Source organism: Symphalangus syndactylus, chromosome 1, assembly GCF_028878055.3.
Source record: "Symphalangus syndactylus isolate Jambi chromosome 1, NHGRI_mSymSyn1-v2.1_pri, whole genome shotgun sequence".
NCBI classification, from domain to species: Eukaryota; Metazoa; Chordata; class Mammalia; order Primates; family Hylobatidae; genus Symphalangus; species Symphalangus syndactylus.
The window spans coordinates 36524347-36547179 of NC_072423.2; the positions used below are offsets into that span (position 1 = coordinate 36524347).

Consider the following 22833-nt stretch of genomic DNA (forward strand, 5'->3'; position numbering starts at 1 on the left):
GAGCCTCAAATGTAAAGATTTTTTAAACTTGTGGGTTTTTTTTGTAACTCTTGATAATTTCTTAGCCATGTATGTCCACTTTTATCAGAACTCCAAAATTTGCCTTTTGCATCCTGCCAGTTTTACTGTTCCGTTGCCTTGATTCCTTCTTTTTGAATTCTTGACGCTTGTCACGTGACCTACCCCCCCTTTTTGATTCCTGGCCACTTACCCCCTCAGAAGAGCCCACTTTTTCTCCACATCTTGTATGAGTTGCTCTCTTTCCTGAAAAGGGCATGACTTTCCAGTCACTCCCCAGTGATATGCAGGGGAATTCCCTTATTGACACTATAGGTGAACAGTGACAAGCATCGCTGGCATGTGCCTCATTTGTCTTTGCCGAGTGTAACCTGTCAACTGGGTCTCCTTGTAGTCCAGCATCCTGTGTGTGCTGTGTTGACGCAGGAGCCTGGCAGCACTTACCCATCTCCCCTCCTCCACTGATGGGATTCATTCCCTCCTGGCATCTGTGTGTTGCTTCCCCGGCATCCTTATTAAGTACTTGGGATAGTATATACTTCTGCATTCTAACTGGTTCTTTGTTGAGGATCAAGGCTTAGACACATTCTAAACTTATCCATTTATCTGGGGCTAAACACAAATTTGGGACATAACTCTACACTTTTGGGTGTGGCTGCTATAATCTAGTTCTCCTTATTGCAGATACCCAGGAAGTTTTAAAGATAGTATCAAACTTGTCTGTTTCAGAGGTACAATGCCAAACTTGTGATGTTCTTAGTTGCCTGGGATGGTTGTGCTCTGAGCAGTTCTCTAAGGACTTGATAATGAAGATATTAAGATTAGAGGTGACACCTGTCATTATCCTCTAGGTTTAGGGATGTATTATAAAATTAAATGAGAAGAGGAGATATAAATATCCCCAGGCTGTTTTAAAGGCTACCTTTCAATGTTGAGATTTCACAGCAGCAAGGAGAGAGAAGCAGATGCTGTGACTACAATGATGTCCCAGAACTACAAGGGATCTCAGAGAGACACTGGTAATTCTATCCCCCAAATACTGGGTAGGATACAACATACATTTTCAAGTAGTTGGTTGTGTATCAAATTTGAAATATACATTTTTTTCAGCTTTGCCTTCTCAACAGTGTCTACTAGCCACCCACATCCACTCAGGTCCATCCCCATTGTTAACCATTTGTGTGAGCTGGGACACTTCTTGCTGACCTTGAAGAGCAGCTCATAGTGAAGGATTTTTTCATCTCAGCTACCTCATGACTCTGCCTTCGGCTCCCACCTCCAGCCTGCTTCTTTTCGGTCTAGGCCGTCTCTAATTGGACCATTCCCTTGTATCATCACACCATGTTTCCAGCTGTTAGCCCTGATCAGAAGAGAGGCCGACATTCATTCACCTGTGCTGATAAGCTACAGCCTACTCATGTTGACAGTTAGCAAGGCAGGGCAGGCCCCTGTGGTGCTTCTCTGTTCTTTTCTAGCCCACTCTGCCTAGGAAGCAATGGGAGCTGGTGTAAAGAGGGCCAGGCTGGTGACAGGGGACCCAAGTTCTAGACCTGTCTTCATATGGAAAAGAAGGGAGTTAGATTAGTTGAGAGCTAAGTTGCTTCCGGTTTAGTGATATATATTGAGTTTGTACTTTGTGCCAGGCACAGTTACAGACACTGGGGAGTGAAAGCAGAGTGCCTGCCCTCTTGACAGTGGGTTTGTGAATGGGAGGTGGGTGGTGGAATACAGCACTTACAAACCATTTCCCGAAACTGCGATCCAAACATTTGTCCTCACTCCCTGCTTTGAACATCCATCTAATCTAACCCCCTTCTTTTCCAAATGAAGACAGGTTTAGAACCTGGATCTTTTGGCACCAGCCTGGCCCTCCTTCCACCAGCTTCTATGGCTTGCTAGGGACATCCATGTTCCTTGGAGACCCACTGAGCTGTTCTTTCCATTGCTTGTCTGTCTTCCTACTACCTGTTTTAAAGGGATAACTACAGAGGTGTTTCTATCTGATGTAGAGTATCTTCTTTCTGCCCTCTGTTCTGTCTAACTCAGATCCCACTTATTGAAATTGATAGTTTTATCAAAGTTCTGAGAAACTGGAGGCAAGATTATTTTGGTGGCTAATAGCATGCCCTTTGTGACCTACCTATATGAACAAAAATGTTAAAAACTGTGTCTGCTGGCATGCTAGGCTCAAATGCAGGCGGAGAAGAAAAGATCTGTGTTTTTGAAGAAATCGTAACGTATACAGTGACACAAGATGGGAATGAAACGAAGGGGAGATGATATAACCGAAAGTGTGTGCTTGTGAATTTTTTTTTTTTTTTTTTTTGAGACGGAGTTTTGCTCTGTTGCCCATGCTGGAGTGTAGTGGCGCGATCTCGGCTCACTGCAACCTCTGCCTCCTGGGTTCAAGCGATCCTTCTGCCTCAGCCTCCCAAGTAGCTGGGACTACAGGCGTGTGCCACCATACCCAGCTAATTTTTTTGTATTTTTTTTAGTAGAGACAGGGTTTCAGCATGTTCGCCCGGAAGGCCTCGATCTCCTGACCTCGTGACTCACCACCTCGGCCTCCCAAAGTGCTGGGATTAGAGGCGTGAGCCATCACGCCTGGTCTGTGTGTGCTTGTGAATTCTTAAAGGATGTGTGTAAGGGAGTGATCTAGGGGCACTGCACCCAGAGGGAACTCGGGAGAGTGGCCAGTTGTCTGTACCACTCTTGCTCTAGGCCATAAATGAAGGTATGTGCCCTGTTAGAATTGCTTTCTTCCTCCTGCTTTCAGGATGTTTGCAGGTGTTGGGGAGGGCAGACTATTTTCACACTGTTCCTCTGCGTTTATGCATTAAAGTAGGGGAGATGCTCCCGGTGAGGCTCAGGCCCTTGTCAGACAGAGTCCCTGGATGGCAGCAGAGCCTTTCCATGGCCAGTGACTTATCAGAGCTTTTTTCCTTCCAGAGATGAGAAGAATCAGTCCATCATAGTCAGTGGGGAGTCTGGAGCCGGGAAGACGGTGTCAGCCAAGTATGCCATGCGCTATTTCGCCACCGTTGGTGGCTCGGCCAGTGAAACCAACATCGAAGAGAAGGTGCTGGCATCCAGTCCCATCATGGAGGTAAAGCCTTCTAGGTGTCCTGGCCTTCCTGGCTGGAGCTCCTCCCACTGGCAGCAAGACTGCTGGGTGTCAAGCCTGGGTGGCAGCCTTCATGCCTCTTCCTGAGAGCCCTCTGTCCACTGTGGCAGAAAAGTTACCAAGGTGCCTCTAAAACCATGGATGTTGACCTGGTTTTGTCTTTAGGTTCCCAGTACTGGGTAGAGTATCCTCATATTCTCCATGTCCCTTGACTCTGCTGAATGTTGTAGTGACAGTGACCGTCCCTCCCCACCTCCTCCACCTCTGTTGCTGTCCCCTTCCCTGCTGACATCACGTGTCAGAAATCAGTGCTCCACCAAAACTCTTAGAAGCTTTGAGGGCCTGCTGGATTAGAAAGGCAAATTTCATGGGGGATGGGGAAGCCTAGATAGAATATTTTTCAACCCACAGTATTTGGGCATCTTATCTTTTTAGCGGGTAGGTAAAGCCAAAAGGTATGTGAAAACCTAGTATCTGTTGAAGCTCCTCAGAAAACAGTTCCCTATGATGGCGTGAATTGGCCAGGGCAGGTCTGTGTCTTCACTCCTCAGCCTTCATGATAGGGGCTGGCCTAGGGTGGGCTCACAGCAGTTGACACAACTACAGGCCAGAGAAGTTTGCTAAAAACTACTTCTTGCTATAACTAAGCATGCTTTAGGATCAGAATGCTGTCTCTTTTTCCCCCTTTTCTGTATGAAACCTTCTTTTTGATGGAGTAGAACAAAATGGCCTCATGGTCCCTAGGCCAGCTTTCATTCCCTACCTTTGAAGCTAAAGCTCTTTGTTGTTGTCTTGGTTACAGTTGGTAGGAGCAGGCCCTTCTGCCAGCCCTGGGCAGTCCCTTTGTTTTATGTCTGTCTAGTCCATCTCTAATTGGACAGTTCCCTTCTATCATCATGCCTACAATAGTAAGAAGACATTAGTTGAGCTGCAAGCTGCCAAGATAGCATCAGGTTTCCATGCGGAGCCCTGAGCCCCATCGACTGAGACACAAGTCACCATGGGGTTTGGTGTTTCAGATGATTTTGGACTTAGAGAAACAAGAACTTGCCTGGACCTTCCCCAGTGCCCTCTTTCTCTCTTCCTTTACCAAGTGCAGGAGTAAACTGTGTCTTTGATTCATAGGGGTTCATTGATTATCCAGGCAAAATCTCCTGCCTTCAGAGTTGCGTTACTTGGAGGACTTTAATTCTCTGCTAAGTAATAGGATACAACCTGTTCACTAAGAATTTTCGAAAAGCAAGTTTCAGTATTTGTTCTTACAAGATTTGGGAAATGGTGAATACAATTGAAGGCATTTGTACTAAACAGATAAAAAGAAAAACTTTTATTCCATTACAGTGCTTCTCAAACTTGAGGGTGCCTGAGAATTGCCTGTAAGGCTTGTTAAAGCACAGATTGCTGGACCCCACTCCAGAGTTTCTGATTCAGAAGGGGTTTGGGAGGGGCCCCCCAAATTTGTATTTCTCGCAAGTTCCTAGGTGATGCTGATGTTGCCTGTCTTGGTACCACACTTGAAGAACCACTGACCTATTAAAAAGATAGGAAGGGCTCACTGGAAAATATGAAAGAATGAAAGGAAATAATCCCCTTTAATACTACAGCCTGCTGATAATCATCCAACATTTTGGTATATTTTCTTCCAGCTTTTTTACTAACTATTACAGCATAAGCCTTGTCCCCATATCATTCAACTTTTTATGAACTATCTTATTGGCTGCAAACATAGATTAATACATGGCTTTACCATAATTTGACTCCTTCTTTTCTGACATTTCATTGGTAGCATATTTACTCCAGCATTTAGTCTGAGCCGCAAACTGAGGCATGGCCATGGTCCAGGTCAGAAGCCGTTTGTGGACTGTGGCCTTGGCCGCCTTAGACCATGTACCATGCCTATATTGAACAGCTAAGACAGCCGCTCCACAATTAACCTCATGTTCTACCTCAAATAAGAGTGAAAGCAGTATCTCTCCTTTGACTGAGTTTCAAGATTCTGTCTATCTTTTAGGCAGCAAGATATCGGAGACACAGTGTACTACTTCTTTTAGAAATAGAATAGTTATTCTGGGCAAAATGAAAGACAAGAAACCTCTTTGAGCTCCAGAGACTGAACAAAGTAGTTATTATTAGTCATGTTGGAAATTTAGTGAAGGCAGATCACCACATTAGTAAACATGTATGAGACATGGGGAAATTTTTTACAATTTTGTCATAAAATACACATAGCATAAAGTTTACCATTTTAACTATTTTAAGTGTACAATTTAGTGGCATTTGGTACATTCACGATGTTTGTACATCCATCACCACCATCTATTTCCAGAATTTTTTCATCATCCCAAACAGAAATTATTTACCCATTAAACAGTAACTCTCCATTCTCCCTTCCTCCAGCCCCTGGTAATCTCTCTGAATTTGCCTATTCTAGGTACCCCACACAAGTGGAATCATATACTAGTCCTTTTGTGTCTGGCTTATTTCACTGAGCATAATGTTGTGAAAGTTCAATCATGTTTTGGCATATATTAATATTTTGCTCCTTTTCATGACCGAACAGTATTTCATTGTGTGGTCATACCACATTTTGTTTATTCTTCTACCTTTTGGCTATTGTGCATAATGCTGCTGTGAATGTGGGTGTGAAAGTATCTGTTTGAATTCTTGCTTTGGAAATGCTTTTTAAATCACGGTGGTCTGACATTATCTAACATTTGGAATATCCATTATAGGCTGAGTAGGCTGCTAGGCTGTAGGAAAGCAGGGTGCTTTGACATGGCAGAGATGAAAAGCAACATGCACACACGGACATATGCTCAGTGTGCTTCAGTTGCTAAGGTCTGAAGGAGTGTGTACATGAACCAGCTTAATCTTACATGGTCATGTAAATAAATGCTACAGTGGTTCAAGCTCAAAACATTAATTTTCTGCCTTGTGCAAATTAGTACTTTGGAAATTATGTAAGTCCTGAGGGTTTCTTCTGTGAAATGGAGAATTTTGTCATCCTAGAGACTGTCCCTTGAGCTGTCATTAAGTGTTATGTTTGAGAGAAGTCTTGGCTATGAACATGGAAAGGAAGAATTATAGCCAGGAAGAACCCTGAGAGGATTAGAAAGATTGTTGCCAAGCAGAGAAAGAGGCTTTTGCACTTCCCAAGTCTGAAAACACGACTTTTCAGAAGTCGAGTCTATCTGGGACCTTGTATCAGGAAGCCCAATCAGTTTTGTGGCTGCTCAGTGTTATAACCAGCACAGAGCATGTCTTAATCAGGGAACAGACAGCTGATTACTGATTGATTGCTCTGCCCCATCCTCGGGAAGGATGGCACCTCCCAACAAAGCAATTGGTTATGGTCACAGCGTTGTCTCATTGCGTCCACTGCCCAGCAGCTGCAGACACCTCCTGGGGAGACCAAGAGTTGAAGGTCTGAGGAGGCGGAAATCCCAGTGGTCTATGCTAAGTGGCAGTTGTTGGAATTAAAGGCGACTTGAGGATGGATTGAGATTGGTTGGGGTGCACTGGGATGATTTATTGTCACCACCAGCACTCTCTGACCCTGTTCTGTTTAAGAGCTTGTCAGCATCCGAGGAGTGATTTGTTCACAAGTCTGCACTGATTAAAAGAACATTGGTAATCAAGAGACTGTTAGAGGAGGAACAGAACCCAAATTTAGGCCAGAGATATCACATCATTTCTCGGAGTGACTGGACTTTGCAGGCAGACAACTCTGGGAGCCACAGAGAATGCCCCTATTCTGGGAGAAAGAAAGGAAGGAGGCTAGACAAGATCGTGCCATTGCACTCCAGCCTGGGCAACAAGAGGGAAACTCCATCTTAAAAAAAAAAAAAAAAAAAAAAAGAAAGAAAGAAAGGAGGCTAGAGTGAAGCTAGCAAAAACGATGACTAAAACCAGATATGTTATTTTCAGGATTTGCCTTTTTTTTTTTTTTTTAAGACAGGACCTTGCTTTGTCACCCAGGCTGAAGTGCAATGGCATGAACACGATCACTGCAGTCTCTTCCTCCTGGGCTCCAGTGATCCTCCTACCTCAGCCTCCAGAGTAGCTGGGACTACTAGACATGCACCACCATGCCCAGCTACCTTTTGTATTTTTTAGTACAGACAGGGTCTTGCCACATTGCCCAGGCTGGTCTCAAACTCCTGGGCTCAAGCGATCCACCCACCTCGGCCTTTCTAAGTGCTGGCTTACCAGTGCCTGGCTAAGTGTTCACACTTTTTAGCGCAAAGAAGAAAGCCAGACACTGTTAACCCATTTTTACAAGAATCTGCCCCCAACACACCTTACCAATCTTATCTCCTGTTTTCTTTCATGTATCAACATACTTTAGCCACTTCAAACTTGTTTATTTTGTAACATAACCCTGTCCCTTTGTCCACACTGTATTTATAGAATCTCTTCTTCTTTCCCACTGTCAGAATTCTGCTCACTTTAAGATCCACTTCAATTTTCCACTTCTTAGAGCTTTTCCCATACTGGGGCATGGTTGTTTTTGCTCCTTATCCGTGTTTTCATACTACTTGATACATACCTCTTTATTGTACAATCAATTACACTGAAATTACTTCAGTCCATTTTTATTTCACCGTGTATTTCTGTATGCATCAAAAAGATTGTTATACCATATGTACTTGGTATCATATTCCATCAACCAGTTTGCAACTTTTCACTCTACATTTTTTTATTAATCCATGAGCTGTGTTCTAGTTTATTACTTTTAACAGCTTTGTAGCATCTGATTGTGTGAATATACCACATTTTATTTACGTTTTCCCTACTGGTGAACATCTGGGTTGTATTTCTTTTTTATTATTAAATATAGTTGGAACATTCTTGCCTACTTGAATTATGTGAGAATTTCTCTAGGTAACACCTAGAAGTAGAATTGCTGATTTGTTAGGTGCATGCATGTTCAGTTTTACTAGATATACCCTATTTTCCTTCAGAATTGTTGTTCCAGTACTTTTAGATCTATCATATCACTTTGTAAAGTAGCCTAGTAAAGTAAGTAGGACCAATCTTTTGGCAATGATCTTTAGACCTTGGGCAAAGTTTTCCTAAGCTATCACAAGGAATGATCTCAGATATGGTAAAAGGTCTTATTGCTATCTTAGAAAGTAAGAAATTTGAAATTAAAAGTTTGAAATTGAAACTTATCTGTTGAAATGAGCTTCTCCTTTAGAATTTTCCACCAACTGGCCTTTGCTGATTACATCTGTATGACATTGTTTAACTTGTGCCTTTGTCTACTTTATTTCCTGTAAAGGAATAGTAAAATTTAGAGGCTGCTTTAGTTTTTGTTTTGTTTTGTTTTTTTTAACAGGAATCCTTAAGATGTGGTACTTGGGCCTCCATTAGGAGGCACAGAAAATCTGGCTGTCTTTTTGTGATGTGAGCAGCTATTGATTATGCCTAGATCTATTAATTCATCAGCAGTTACAAAATGCTGATATTGCCATTCTGTTACACCTCCTGCATATATTAGCTGGAATAAATCTGTGCAGAGAAACGTCCCCTCACCAACTACTTAATTGCCCTGAGATACAGTTTACACTGGAAAGTAGAAGTTTAATGCTTTGTTTACTAGGTTAAATAGTAATTAGTTGGTTTTCTAGCATCTTCTGAGAGGCTTCTCCCTGCTTTTACATAAAAAGATATAAGTGAGGATGTAATCCCAGCACTTTGGGAGCCCGAGATGGGTGGATCACGAGGTCAGGAGATCGAGACCATCCTGGCTAACACGGTGAAACCCCATCTCTACTAAAAAAAATACAAAAAAACTTAGCCAGGTGTGGTGGCAGGCACCTGTAGTCCCACCTACTCTGGAGGTTGAGGCAGAAGAATGGCGTGAACCTGGGAGGCGGAGCTTGCAGTGAGCTGAGATCGTGCCATTGCACTCTAGCCTGGGCAACTGAGTGAGATTCTGTCTCAAAAAAAAAAAAAAAAGGATATAGGTGAGGATTAATATCTATCTTTATCCTTTGACTTGATTTGGCTATTTGAGCCATGAGAAGTTGCCCACATGTGTGGTGGCTTTCTGTCTGGTAGTGAGTGGTTTGGAGGAGACAGAGTATGGAGGAGTGCTGTGATGCCATGTAGGTAGAATGAACGCAGACTTTGGATTCAGGTATATCTGAATTTCTGTCTTGGGGTTGCCACTTCCTAGCATGTGACCTCAAGCATGTGACTTGACCTTGCTAAGCCTAAGTTTTCCCATAAGTGTGGTGAAAGTTAGTAATGCCTATCTTCAGGGTTCTTGGCAGCATTAAATGAGATTATAAGGGGCCCAGCCCAGGGCCTGGCTTATGTTGACGGTCTGGGAAGTGCTTTTTACCAACATTTTAGGAAATATAGCCTCCTTTTCCATTTTTCAAGTGGAAATTGGCTTACTGAAGTCTGGCAGTCTGCAGTTGTCCTGTGGGGCCTTAAAGGCTGAGACTCTTTGTGCAAGGAAAGTGGGTACACTGAGGCCTCTGCTAAGATGACAAGGTTTGTGGGTGCCAGGAGCGTGAGTCCCCATCGCCTTTGGTTGGAGGAAGCTGATGACGTAAACTCTTCTAATTAGGTGACTGAGAGTTACATCAGGCTGGCCAGGCTGTAGCCTTGCCCTGACCTTGGGCATGTTCCAAGCACCAAGATGCCCTTCAGAGCAATCCAACATACCAAGGTTGTACTTTCTCCCCCCACACTTCCTTCCAGAGGTATATACTGTGTCTGTAATGTATAGGTTGCTTTATACATTTTAAACCCTAAAGTAAAAAGTGTATATTGTGACTCCAACTGGTTTTTGCAAGACTTTGCAGTGGCAAGTTACGTATGAGGACAAGGAGTCCAGTACTTATATTTCACAAGAGAAAAACTGAAACCCAAGTTCATTTACTCTTTCACTTACATATTTTTGAGTGCTTACCATGTACTGGGTGCTAGAGAATCTGTGCTGAAGTAGATGTATAATCTTTGCCCTCATGAACACAGAGGGTTAACTGCATATGGGCTAAGGGGAAGAAGAGGGAAATGTAGGTCCTGGAAGAGCATATGGCAGGAGGTGCTCCCCTAGCCTCAGGATCAGGGAAGGCCTGCTTGCCTGAAGAAGTGACATCGATGCTGAGACCTGAAGGAAGATGAGTTGGCTAGGTGCAGGGAGCTGTGGGAAAAGAGGGAACTACATATGGGAAGCTTGGGTGAGGGCAGAGAGAGCATAGGGCTTTGGAGAAAGAAAAGGGGAGTTAGGATTGTTAGAAGCTGGGACCAAGGGCAAGATTAGAGGCAGGGATGGGTTGGTTCCTGCCAAGCACATAAGCCATGCTGAGGATTTGAAAGTTTTATCTCAGAGGGCAGTGGAAGCCACTGAAGCGTTTTATACAAGGAGTATAATAGGTTTACATTCTAGAGGAATCACCGTGGCAGTAGAGTGGAGAATTGACAGCAAGTAGAAGATGGGAGTGGGACCAGGGAGACCGTTGAGAGCCCATTGAAGTTGTTCAGGAAAGAGGTGACAATGTTTAGGCTAAGGCTGTGGTAGTAGGATGGAAATAGGGACATTTTGACCCATTTGGAACTTGGCATCCTCTATACTTGGAGGGTTGTGAATGGAGGCCAGTCCTGGGCTCAGCAGCTTCCCTGGTGCAGAGCTGGGCCTAGATTTCTGTGAGCAGGTGGTTGTATAACTCAGTGCCTCCCTCTACTCGTCTCAGTAACAGGAACAGTTGTTCAGTAACAACTCAATGGCATGTTTTCAGGAGCATTAGTTATAGGTCAACTTTGTGACCTTTTGCTTCTCACTATTCTGCCAGCCTTGTCAATAATAGATGGCCGCCAGGCATCATGGTTTTGGGATGTCAGGAGACACTAATAGTTCTTCTGCTTGTATTGGGCTGGGTGGGACTTGAGGGGTAGGTTGGGATTTTGGCTTTTCTTTCAACTTCTTTGTGCCTCAAATTTTCTAGACCACTGAGAATTTATAGCAGATGTTTTTCAAGTATTTTATCCACCTAAAAATGTAAGCATGTGAAAGGGATTAAATATTAATGTATTCTTTACCAATGCATTGGCAACATGGTGTTTTATAGGAAGCAAATCTTCACACAATAAAATTAGTTCCATATCCACTCATTTTAAAAATTATCGTCTAGTGTTTTGAACTGTAACCCTGATGCTGCAGAAGAAATACCAAGAGGGTTGATGGCTTCCTGAGGTGGGAAGGAGTGTCAATTTGTGGCCTATTGCTAGAAAGATATTATTTGTCTGTTGGGAGTGACATTTGACTGCCTACTCATGTAGAACTGATCAAAGTGTATTAAGTACAGGAAGGTTTGTTTTTTTCCAGAAAGTTCAGAGCTAGTGGGCACTGGTATTGTTTTAGTGGCTCAAGAATGTCACAGCTAAGGTCTCTGTGATTCTTTAGGCCTTTTCCTCATGGTTCCAAGATAACTGCTATAGCTGGTGCCATCACATGTGCATTCCAGGCAAGGAAGAAGGAAGAAGAGAAGAGGGACAGTGGGATGCACCTTCCATTGCACCTGGGTAGTCCCCTTTGAAGAGCCCACCAATGAACTCATTACTCTCATTGGCCATCCTCAGGAGTAAGAGGCTGGAAAAAGAAGAGTTTCAAGTTTTTGTTTTGTTTTTTAGCTCAGTTCATTGTCATCCCAAGAACAGAGGGTTTCTGTAAGTAAGGAAGAGAAAGGGGACACATGCTGCCACAAACATACAATCCTGAAATCAAGAAAGCCCTCTTTTTTTTTTCATACCTTTGTCTGTCTGGTCTGTGCAGGCCATTGGAAATGCTAAGACCACCCGCAATGACAACAGCAGCCGTTTTGGCAAGTATATCCAGATTGGCTTTGACAAAAGGTACCACATCATCGGGGCCAACATGAGGACTTACCTCTTGGAGAAGTCCAGAGTAGTCTTCCAGGTGAGTGGGAGGATTTGCGCCCTTTTTTGTATTTCTCATGGACAATTACCTTATTTCTGCTCCCTGCCCCACTCCCTGGGCCCAAAGAGAATCTCTCTTGTGAGCCTGGAATTGAATGTAGTTGTTCTTTTGGTTCTTATCTTTTATCAGTAAGTGTTCATTCAGATGGTATAGGGATTAGATCTCAAAAACCTTTATACAGTACTGTTTTTAGATTCAATCAACAAACATTGAATGCCTATTATATGTTAGCTGTGTCCTAGACACCAAAGATACAGTAAAGGACAAGACAGACCTTTTCCTTATGGATTTTAAAGTCTTATCAGGGGAATGTCATAAACAGAGTCTGGGTTTTAGGTTTCCTGAGAACTTCCTTATTTAGTAGGTTTAAAAAATAGATTATACTTGGCTACCTACTTTGTTTTCTTTTCAAATAAGTGGATGTCCCACTTTTAAAAAAAAACTATACTTTAAGTTCTGGGATACACGTACAGAACGTGCAGGTTTGTTACATAGGTATACACATGCCGTGGTGGTTTGCTGCACCCATCACCTCATCATCTACATTAGGTATTTCTCCTAATGCTATCCCTCCCCTAGCCTTCCACCCACTGACAGGCCCCAGTGTGTGATGTTCCCCTCCCTGTGTCCATGTGTTCTCATTGTTCAATTCCCAGACGTCCCACTTTTCACCTGACTTGATTCTTCACTGTTCTTTGCTTACCTTTAATTTCCTCCTGCCAGCTACTGTTTGCCTCTTTGTAATCCTTTTCTTCCTCCGCCCTGACTTTAGTGGGCTTGGTGCAACTCACAACGCCAACAAAAGTCCTCCTCCAGCTCCCTTTACCCTCGCATCACTGAACCAAGATGATGGTTCAGGTCCTGGTTTGAATCTGTGGTGGACTCTTGCCTTGGGTTAAATGGCTTCCTGGTCATCATGCTTTAGCTGCCTTTAAGGAGACCTTAGAATCACCTCAGCTATTTGTTTCTTGGTGACATCTCCATGCTGATGCTTAGCAAACATCTAATGAATTTTTTAACCAGCTCCCCATGCTTTTGCCTGTGTTTTATCTGCACCTCACAGGTTGGCTTGATAATCCCCGCATCCTGCTTTACACCACAGCCAAGGGAGCAGCTTGCTGGGTTGGGTGTGGGTCTGATGTCTTGCTCATGGCTCTTTCCTGCACACCCCTGGAGCTTCCTTCTTCCTTAGCTTTCTTTGCTCAGGCCTCCTGAATCCCCACCCCCACACCCACCCTACCGGTGTAAGGCCAGTCCAGCTGCAGGTGTTCCCCAGACATCCTGCCTCACTTGCGGGCCTTTCCTGTCTGCCCAGCCTGACCTGATGGGCAAGCACAGCTTCCACTTATCTCTGAGCCTCCCAGAGGAGAACGGGAGCTCACAGAAGGGAACTGACAATCTATGGGACATCAGCCAAGCAGCACAGAAGACTGAATAAGTATTTGTTGATTGACTGACTCACCATTTGTGAAGAGCAATGATATCCTATATAGAAGGAAAAAAGAAAATACATACATGCTTTTGCATAAGTCAAGACATATAAATCCTCAGGTTGGAGGAAGGCCCCATAAGAGTGAATAGAAAGTCGGAAAGTGGAAATTGAAGGTGGCAAAGGTGTGGAGGAAAACACTGGGAAGAGTGGGGTCTCAGCCTTCACCACCTGGAGCACCCTGGGATTACAGTGGCAAAGGGAACAATCTTAGAGGTCACTGCCCTAAAACTGCTTCACTTCTTCCTCCTCCAGGCAGATGATGAGAGGAATTACCACATCTTTTACCAGCTCTGTGCTGCTGCCGGTCTTCCAGAATTTAAAGAGCTTGCACTAAGTAAGTCAACAGGTGCATGCCTATCCTCTGGGGTGGGCTACTGCTCCAGTGGGTGCACAGCTGGGGGCTTTGCTCAAAGCCCTCTGTCATGGGTTCTTGTTTCAGCTCTGCCTCTTATGTGGCGGTAACCCCTAGGCCTCTCTAAATTTCACTGCCCAATAAGTAAAAGAGGGTTAATTGTATGCAGTTCACCTGGCACAGAAAGTGTATGAGAGGATAAGAGGCAGGGATGGAAAAGTGTTTTGCATGGCATAGAAGTCTTTTCATGCTTTATTATTCTGAAAGATATGTTTGCACTTTAAGCATCATAGGAAATGTGTCCCAAACCTAAGAATCTAGAGATAAAAGTAATACACATCATATAATCATAACCAGCATGTTTTAACTTATAGTTAAGGATTGAGGCAAAGAGAAAGGGGTGAGGATAAAGCAGAGATAAAGCGGGGGTGGCTCTAGAGCCGTATGGATGCAGTATGGCATGGCCACAGAGGATAGGAGGGAGCTTTGGCATGTGAGACTCTGGACTGCCAGGCCGTCTGATCTCTCCTGGACTGGCATGGAAGCTTCTAGCATATCCTCACTGGAGGGAGCAACCCAAAGTACCTCTCCACAAAAGCTGAAGGGATAAAGCACCTTGTCGTCATCCCCATCAGATGAGCACCACCCTTTGTTTCCACTCCTGCTGCTTCCTGAGGGGTGTTAGCAAGTTTCATTTGCTTTGAGGCTATTGATGTGGAGCCAGTGGAGTAGTGAGCAGGCTTTAGTTCTTGACTCCATACCACAGAGCAGCTCTCCTTGGGTCTGGAGCCTTTGGCCTTATGGGGTAATGACTGATTTTTGCTGCTGAGTCTTCAGGCATGTGTGTGTAAAGAGGGCAAGCATCGAGCCCAGCAGCATCTTGGTGCCTGCCACGCTTCCTGCCATGCTTCCTGCCACGCTTTGTGTCCCTGTCCTGCTGTCTGTGTTTTGGGGGCATGTGGGGAGGTCCAATACTAGCAGATGGTATGACGATCCGGGTGTCTAAACAGGGTAGTTGATCTTTGTGCAGCTGTGCAAGAAACAGACTTCTGAGGCTTGGCTGTCCCTGATCCAAATCTTGGCCATCCTAAGCGTCCAACACCAGACCCACCTGTGCTCCCAGTAGCTGAAATCCATCAAGTGGTTTCAGCTCAAGTCTGCCCTTATAACTCCTACTTGCTCATGAATCCCCGTATCTTCAATGCTTGTACCGTGCAACTTAGCAATAATTCTTGCATTTGTTCATCGAACTCTATTCAGGCCATGTTAGGCCCCAGGGATGCAGCATTGAGCAAAATAGTTGTGGGTCCTACCCTGCTTAGCTTGTCAATTATGACACAGAGTGCTAAGCGCTATGCTGAAGGAAGCAGAGCTGAAGAGGGCTGGGAGGCTCCCCTGCCTCGGGAAGTAATATTTAAATTGGGACCCCAGGGAGAAAACTCTGGCTGACGTCCATTGTTAGTTTTGTCCTATTCTCCAGCTGGTCAGTGCTTACAAGTCTGATTTTCCCAGGAACACGATGAACATGATAAAATCCTTGAGGACAAGGAGTGTGTGTTCCCTGCTAAGCAGAACAGGTGCTGAGCACTCTTTGCACACTGTCTTGAGCTGAAGCCTGTGGCTCTGAGGGTGGCTGTCAGTCTCAAGCAGCCAGGTATGCCTCCATGTTAGGGGCCACTGCCATCCTCCTCTTTCCTTCCCAGAGCTGAACATAGGCCTAGCAGGGCTTTTCAGGGCCAACTTGCAGGAGGTGAAATTTTTTTCCCTCAGGTCAGTTTTATAGAAAATAAACAAATACTGGCAAGACCCACCTGGATGATTTGGATCGCTTGTCCCAATTGTAATTCTAAGGTAATGGGGAAGAAATCCTCCTAAATTTCTTTTTCAGTTACATGAGTCATGTTGAGGTTAAACATGATTTCCCCTTATTCCCTGCCTCTGCAAGGTGCATAGGCCCCAGGCTGCAGCACTTGAAAACTACCCAATTTGATCAGTTTTTTTCCCCCACTCTTTCACCTTCGTGTGCCCTCTGAGAATATTTTGGAGTGAAACAAGAGCCTTTGACGAGCGCTTGTGCTCTGGTGTCAGGCTGTCCTCGGCCTCATGGGTGGATCAGCTGAGGGTCCTGCAGCTTTGCATTTAGGTCCACTAATAACCCTAGTCGAGTAGCTGAAAACAGCAGATACATGGACTAGCCAAGGGCTCTAAGTGAATATTTGGACCTGCTTCATATCCTTCTTCCTCCTCTTCACCCAAAACATGCAATTCAAATGCACACAAGTCTCTGCAAGACCCCTTGGCTTGGCATAAATTTTGTGCATTTGTCTGAGAATGGAGGGTGCAGATTTGCATCCAGTTGTCCATACTCTTCTTCTGCCCCATTGTTGGTGGGCCGTTACATTTAAAATGACCTCAAGAGGAGATTTTTTTTTAAAGTCTAATGAATAATTTGTTAAGGTGTGAATAAATGATGGTGAAAACCATACAGGCCAAGGTCAATACCCTAGAATAACCTCCTGGCCCTTTTGTGAAGTAGCTGCACTCTACCTTCCACTCACAGCTTATTTCTTCCCCATCTCTGTCTTTCAGATACACCAATTTCTCGTGGTATATCAGTTGTAATGGGCCCATTTTCCCTTAAATACAGCCTTTAGGGGATAAGAAGTAAATTCCTTTTCTTCTTTTTCATTTCCGTGGTTGTATGGATAGTTTTATAAACAACATCTCTGGCCTTGCATAGGTCAGAGCATAGCCTCCCCAGGTGATGTGCAAGTCCATGACCAAGGCCTTGGTGGTCCGGTGCTCTAATCACTGGGTTCACGTTCTCCTCTGTGTTCTGCTGACTGCCTGATCCAATCTCTGCCTGTTGAACTAGTTAATAGGAGGTTTGTGGTACATTTCTCCTTGGGAATTCGTGGTAAAGAGAGAGACCTAAACTGGAGGATGAGAGAAGTTGCTTTGGGATGGGATAGTCAGTGTTCAGCTTTATGGGCCTGAAAGGAGGGCTGAGATCCAGGAAAGCCAAGCAGGTGGGGGAAGACTGGGTCCTGTTTGGATGTATCTTATTAAGAGGGTCCAGAGAGTGATGTGACGGAGTTGATTGCAGACCTTAATGCATATGGAAAGATGATCATTTTGATTGGCTTCAGATCATTCAGTAGAAAATGCTGTAACTGACCCAGGTGGCCCCTGCAGTGACAAGCCTCAGCCTGAGGAAGTTGCCCAGCTGGGCCTGAGTTGGGGAACTGGGCCTGAGTTTGAGAACTGGGACCTGGGAGGGTGGGGTGTCTATCTGATTCATAGCAACATCAAGCAGTAGGGCCTTGGCTATTGACAATGAAAGGTCTTCGAAAGATGCTGAAAATGCCTTCCCTCCAATATGGAAGTCTAGTCTCCTCCTTTAGAGTCTCAGATGACTCTTTCTGATGTGTTTGGCTGACACTTGATGATGAGTTAGTTTGTATTTGTGGCAAAATCATGAGATGCCATAGATAAATTGTCGTTTTTCTACAATAGGGTAATCAAGTAATGGAATCCCAGGCCTGACCAAACCCTGGGTGACCCTGGGCACCCCTTAAACCCCATGTTACTCAGTTTGCTTTTCTGAAAAATGGGAGTAAATAATATAGACAGTCTTCTTTGGTGGACACTGTAAAAATAATCAAATGAGACACTGAAAGGTGAGTGTAAAGGGAAAAAATAATTGGTACTTTTATTAAGCCTTTGAAACTGTTGTATTGCTCTGTGCCGGTGCTTGCTGAGTGATTAGGTAAGAAAGAGCTAAAATGCTATCTTCTGCAAAGATCTGATGTAGTTTTCCTCATTAAAATGTGCTTCTGCCGAGGCTGTGAGTGACCACAGGGCTGGAGTCCTTCCTCTCTCAGTTCAAGTGCCTTGGCCACTGGTCCTCAGAATTTGTTACTCCTCCAGGAAACCTTCACTCATAGAGTACAACTGATGTTCTGATTATTTGTGCCTGTGGGCAGGGTCACCTGGTGGTTATAGTTCAGGTTGTGTAGTCAGACTGGGGTCTAGAGTTGAGTTCTGTCTCTCCTTGGCTAGGGCTGTCCACGTATGCATAATGGACTGGAGAAATGGGCAAAGCTCAGTATGGCTTGGAGCATAGGATGCAAGGTGGGAAATGGGGGGAAGTGAGGAAGGAGAAGTAGGCAGAGACCACTGAAGGCATGGACAGAGGGAAGAGCTGATGCATGATAATAAGGAAACTGGTGTATCTGGAACATAAAGATGGGGAAGGAGTAAGCCATGAGTCTGGGGGGTATGCGGTGGCCACTTCACAAAAGGGCCAGGGGCTGTCCTAGGGTATTGACCTTGGCTTTGTGAGCAGTGGGACCTCTCAAAGGGCTTTTTAAGCAGAGGGGGTGGTATGATCAGACATACTAGCATTTTGGAGGTGGATTTGAAGGGACGGGTGCAGAAGCAGAGAGATTGGAGTAGTGTCTTTTTCAACAGTTCTGACAATGGAGCTGAAGGGCAATGGCAATCAGGATAGAGAAAGGAGAGACTTCAGAAATTCTTGAGATCAAATTGCAAGGACAGGTGTTGAAGGAGCATTGGGAGTTGCAGTGAAGCTACATCTAAGCACCTTTAGCTGATGTGTTTCAGCCCTGCATGCTCAGGTCCAGGGAAAAGAATTTAGGGTTTTCAGGGAAGAGGGAACTCGGCCAGTGTCTCCTTTTGACATCCTATCAAAACCAGACGTTATACACTTAGAACATGAAGTACCAGCCAGGATAGTACCAGGCAGGATAACCATACAAGATACTATATCTTGTGAAAGATTTAAGCAGTTTTTAAGGGTAACTTCGATTACATGCAATTGTTGCCTTAAATGCTCACTTTTAAGCCCTGCTTCCTCCTAAGCACTAATTCTGCCGTCCTCTTTGTAGGGCAGATACTACCCAGGGCTTGTTGCATTTGTGTCCTCTTCTAAGCTTGGCTCTGAATTTTAAGACACCACCTGGGCCCTTCCTTACCAGCTGTCCCCTAGGCTGTTACCAGAGGCCTGGCTGAAGAAGAATTAAGCTGGGGGATGACAGCAAACATGTAAGGGTATCAACCTGCATTTGTGCATGTGCGCAGAGAGTTCAGGTGTGCCCAACTTTGCAAAACAAGTGAACAAAAACACTCTGTCACCTCGGGCACATCACTGTTCCTCATTTGTCAAATAAGCTTGTCAGACTGAGATTATGTAAGTCATGGAAGTCTGGTTCTAGGGTGGAGATACATTTTACTTGTATCAGATCTTTTTAAAAATGAATCTGTGATGAATCCTATTAAACTGAACTGTCTGTGACGTATATGCCTTTTGTGTTAACATATGTTTCCCATGCCAATTTTACATAAATACAGCAGCACATTTCTGTCAGTGTCGTATAATTTTCTGGTACTATTCAGTTTTCTCTCCCATTTGCCATTGTGGATAAAGACTATTTTAAAGAGTTTCACATCCAGCTGGGCCTAAAATTTGGTCTAGGATAGCATGCTAACGGAGTAGAATTTTCATGGGTCACGATCTGTGGGATGAAGTGTCCTCCAGTGCCTCATGCCTTATTTCCTCGCCCCCCACAGCAAGTGCGGAGGACTTTTTCTATACATCACAGGGAGGAGACACTTCTATCGAGGGTGTGGACGATGCTGAGGACTTTGAGAAGACTCGACAAGCCTTCACACTCCTCGGTAAGGAGCTTCTGAGTTGGGGAAGCAGGCCCCAAGGGCTGATGGCATGGAGGGTAGAATGCAAGGCGATGTCCCACTGTGCTTGCCAGCAACCTGCAGGAGCTAACGGGAGATGCCCTCTGCCCCTGGTGAATGTCATCTTACTCTCTTACCCATCCCAACCCTCAGGCTCTAGAACTTAAAATTTGGAGCTTCATTGCCTTTTAAAAAATAAGGTTATGAGAGTCCCTCTCCCAGGCACTGTGCAGTGTCCCTTTCCACCGTGCAGGCTGTTGGAACCAATGGAGGCAAAGCAAGTGTAGCCACGTCTTCTCGTGCTGTGGTCTGGGCTCAGTGTGCTCTAGCAGGAAGAACACAACGTTGCGCCCACCCAGTGCACCTGTGCACCATAGCATGAAATCAGAGTTGGAAGCAGGCTGTGAAGGTCTGGCAGCTACATTACACATACAGCATTAATTCTGTCAGCTCTGTTTCCATATAGAGCTTTAGCTTTGGAATCCTTCAAACAAGACGTTCTCTGTCCTTCAGGGGCATAAGGGGACAGTAGGACTGGAGGAAACTGCCTTGCTCCCCTGCCACTTTTGGGGGAGAAGCGGTAAAGTGAAGGTAAGCCTTTCTCAGTTGGGAATTTGAAGTGTTAAATTCCTGGGAACTGCAGCCAGAAAAAGGAAAGCTCGAGAAGTCAGCCTGAAACCCCAAGTGGTACAGGATGGCGCTTGTGTCTTCCCCAGCCCCTTCTCTGAAAGAGACAGAACATTTGGCTTCTGAGCCATGTGACTAACCCAGAGCAGCATTTAGGTTCTTTGGAGGTCAGGGAAGTTCTAGCCAATGTCCAAATAAACATGGTCAAACAGGACACACCCTAACCTCTCTATGGGGAGGCAACCAGACCCTTATTTGCCACGCTCCCAGAGCCAGTCAGTTCTCTGGGAAACTGGTACATAGTTCATGGGTACAAAAGACAAACCCTATCTATCAGTCAGGAGACACAAACCACACTGGTTATTCCAAAATAGAAAAATTAATATAAACAATTGTTAACTACAGCAATAGCAGGTGATTGACTACAAAAGGGATAAAGAGGACTTTATAGAGGGTCCAGAAGTAGCAGGTACAAAAGAACAGCTGCTATCCCTGGCCGGGACAGGGGTGGGGCGGTGGGGAAGAACAGCCAATAAAGGTAGGAGAGGCCTCCACCCTAGCTGAGCTTTAGTTCACTTTGAAGAGGATGTAATGAAGAAACTTGCCCAGACGATGCGGGCCAGAGCTGGTTTGTACAAGCAGGCTGCGGGTTCCCCAAGGTGTGGGGGGCCAGAACTGCTTAGAAGCCACTGCTGATGGGGAGATAGGCCTGAGGCAGAGCTGGAGCTCATCTGGAGGTTTCTGATAAATCATGATAACTATGGAGGACCAGAACCAGAAAGGGAATTGTCTTCATGTTCTGTTGCCTTGCGAATCGCTGGAATGCCCTCTATTGAGCAAGCTTGACATTCTACCATTAGGCAAAGGAGAAATGTTTACACGGCCCAGCTCCAGTGTGATAAAGCAGGACAAAGAGGGGATGCTTTGAAGCTGAAAGAAAAGTTAATAACTGGCATCCCTGACTTCCTCAGCACTACATGCCTATCCTAGTCTCCAGAGTTGGGCAGGTTTGGAGCAGACTTGACTGTGTGCAGGATACATTCTTCTCTGAATTTATCAGAGAAAGGAGAAGGCCTCTGGCAGCTGCCCTTGTAGTGCTGGTGTAGGCTGTGGGCACAAGCTGATATAAGGAGAGGATTGCTCCCTCCAAGGCTCTAAGGAGACTGGATACTTTAATGCTCAAAGCAAATTGCTTTTGTAAAACTAATTATTGTAATAAGACTTTCTTTATTCTTTAATAAACATGTCCCTTTTTTAATTGCAGGGGTTAGCAAACTTAAAGGACAAGATAGTAAATATTATTTTTTAGGTTTTGTGGGCCATATAGTTTGTTGCAAAGCACTCAACTCTGCTGTTTTGTGAAAGTAGCAATAGACAGAATGTAAGACAGTGGGCATGACTGTGTTCTGATAGAACTTAGTTATGAAAACAGGCTGTGGGCCATAGTTTGCCAACCCCTGTTTTACTCCTTAGGTTTGATTGATCAATTTTTGTTTTTAGATTTTTTGCCTCCCATAGTGTGAGGTACCACTTATTCAAAGAATCCCACAGCATGAAAGGATTTTCTCATCAGTGTAATGCGAGGATCCTAGCTATTGTTAGGATTCAGTATTCATTCTGTGTCTACCACTTAAATTCCTACCATGACAGGGTGGTTAGGTCTTTGGAAATTGACAGAGCATTGGTTCTCAAGAGTAAACGAAGTAGGCCAGGTACAGTGGCTCATGCCTGTAATCCCAACACCTTGGGAGGCTGAAGCAGGAGGATTGCTTGAACCCAGGAGTTCTGGGCAACATGGGAGACCCTGTCTCTACAAAAAATAAAACAAATTAGCCGGCCATGTTGGCACACACCTGTCCCAGCTACTCAAGAGACTGAGGTGGGAGGATTGCTTGAGCCCAGGAGTTTGAGGCTGCAGTGACTGTGCCACTGGACTCCAGCCTGGGCAACAGAGCAAGACCCTCTTTCAAAACAATAGATAAAGTAGAAAAGCTACTGTCTAGGGAGTATATCCCTCTTGTTCCGTGATGGTCCCAGCACCCAGCTCCTGTCTAGTACTTTCAATGGGACTTGACTTAAGAGCAAGATACTGTAAGCTCAGACAAAAAACCCCAGTGCTTTACCCTCTACAAGGGTGCATAAGTGTCTAGCTTCCTGTCTTGTCCTGAATACCAGCCTCTGGCTTTAACCTGTCTTCCTTTGACCAGGTGTATTCAGTTATGCTGAACCAAGATGGATGCTTAAATTCTTTGGTGTTTTTTAGGGGGGGATTTTTAGGCTAATACCACGTATTTGAATAATGTACACGTTTTGATAGCTGCAAATACTTGCAGTCTGTGTAGCAGCCATCGATCTGGTCATTCTACCATTCATGTTTCTGAGCACCTGCTATGTTCCAGGCAGTGTTCAAGGCCCTGGGGATCTAATGATGAAGCAAGAACAGGGATTCATTATATTATTTACTTTGTTATTCTTTACTTTGTATGTTTTGAAATTGTACGTAATAAATTCAAAAAAGTAAACCTATGATGCCTACATGGTAGTGGCCA

At 44.6% G+C, this 22833-nt stretch overlaps 1 protein-coding gene across 4 annotated transcripts in view; it reads left to right on the top strand.

Annotated features, from left to right (window-relative positions):
* The window catches only part of MYO5B (myosin VB), a 363462-nt gene that overhangs the window by 189634 nt on the left and 150995 nt on the right, over nucleotides 1-22833 (top strand). For all 4 annotated transcript variants that reach the window (XM_063639552.1, XM_055299641.2, XM_055299651.2 and 1 more), the window contains exons 5-8: nucleotides 2968-3124; nucleotides 11934-12077; nucleotides 13843-13924; nucleotides 19535-19642. In XM_063639552.1, the coding sequence (XP_063495622.1) occupies nucleotides 2968-3124; nucleotides 11934-12077; nucleotides 13843-13924; nucleotides 19535-19642 (491 nt within the window). The remainder of the gene's footprint in view (nucleotides 1-2967; nucleotides 3125-11933; nucleotides 12078-13842; nucleotides 13925-19534; nucleotides 19643-22833) is intronic.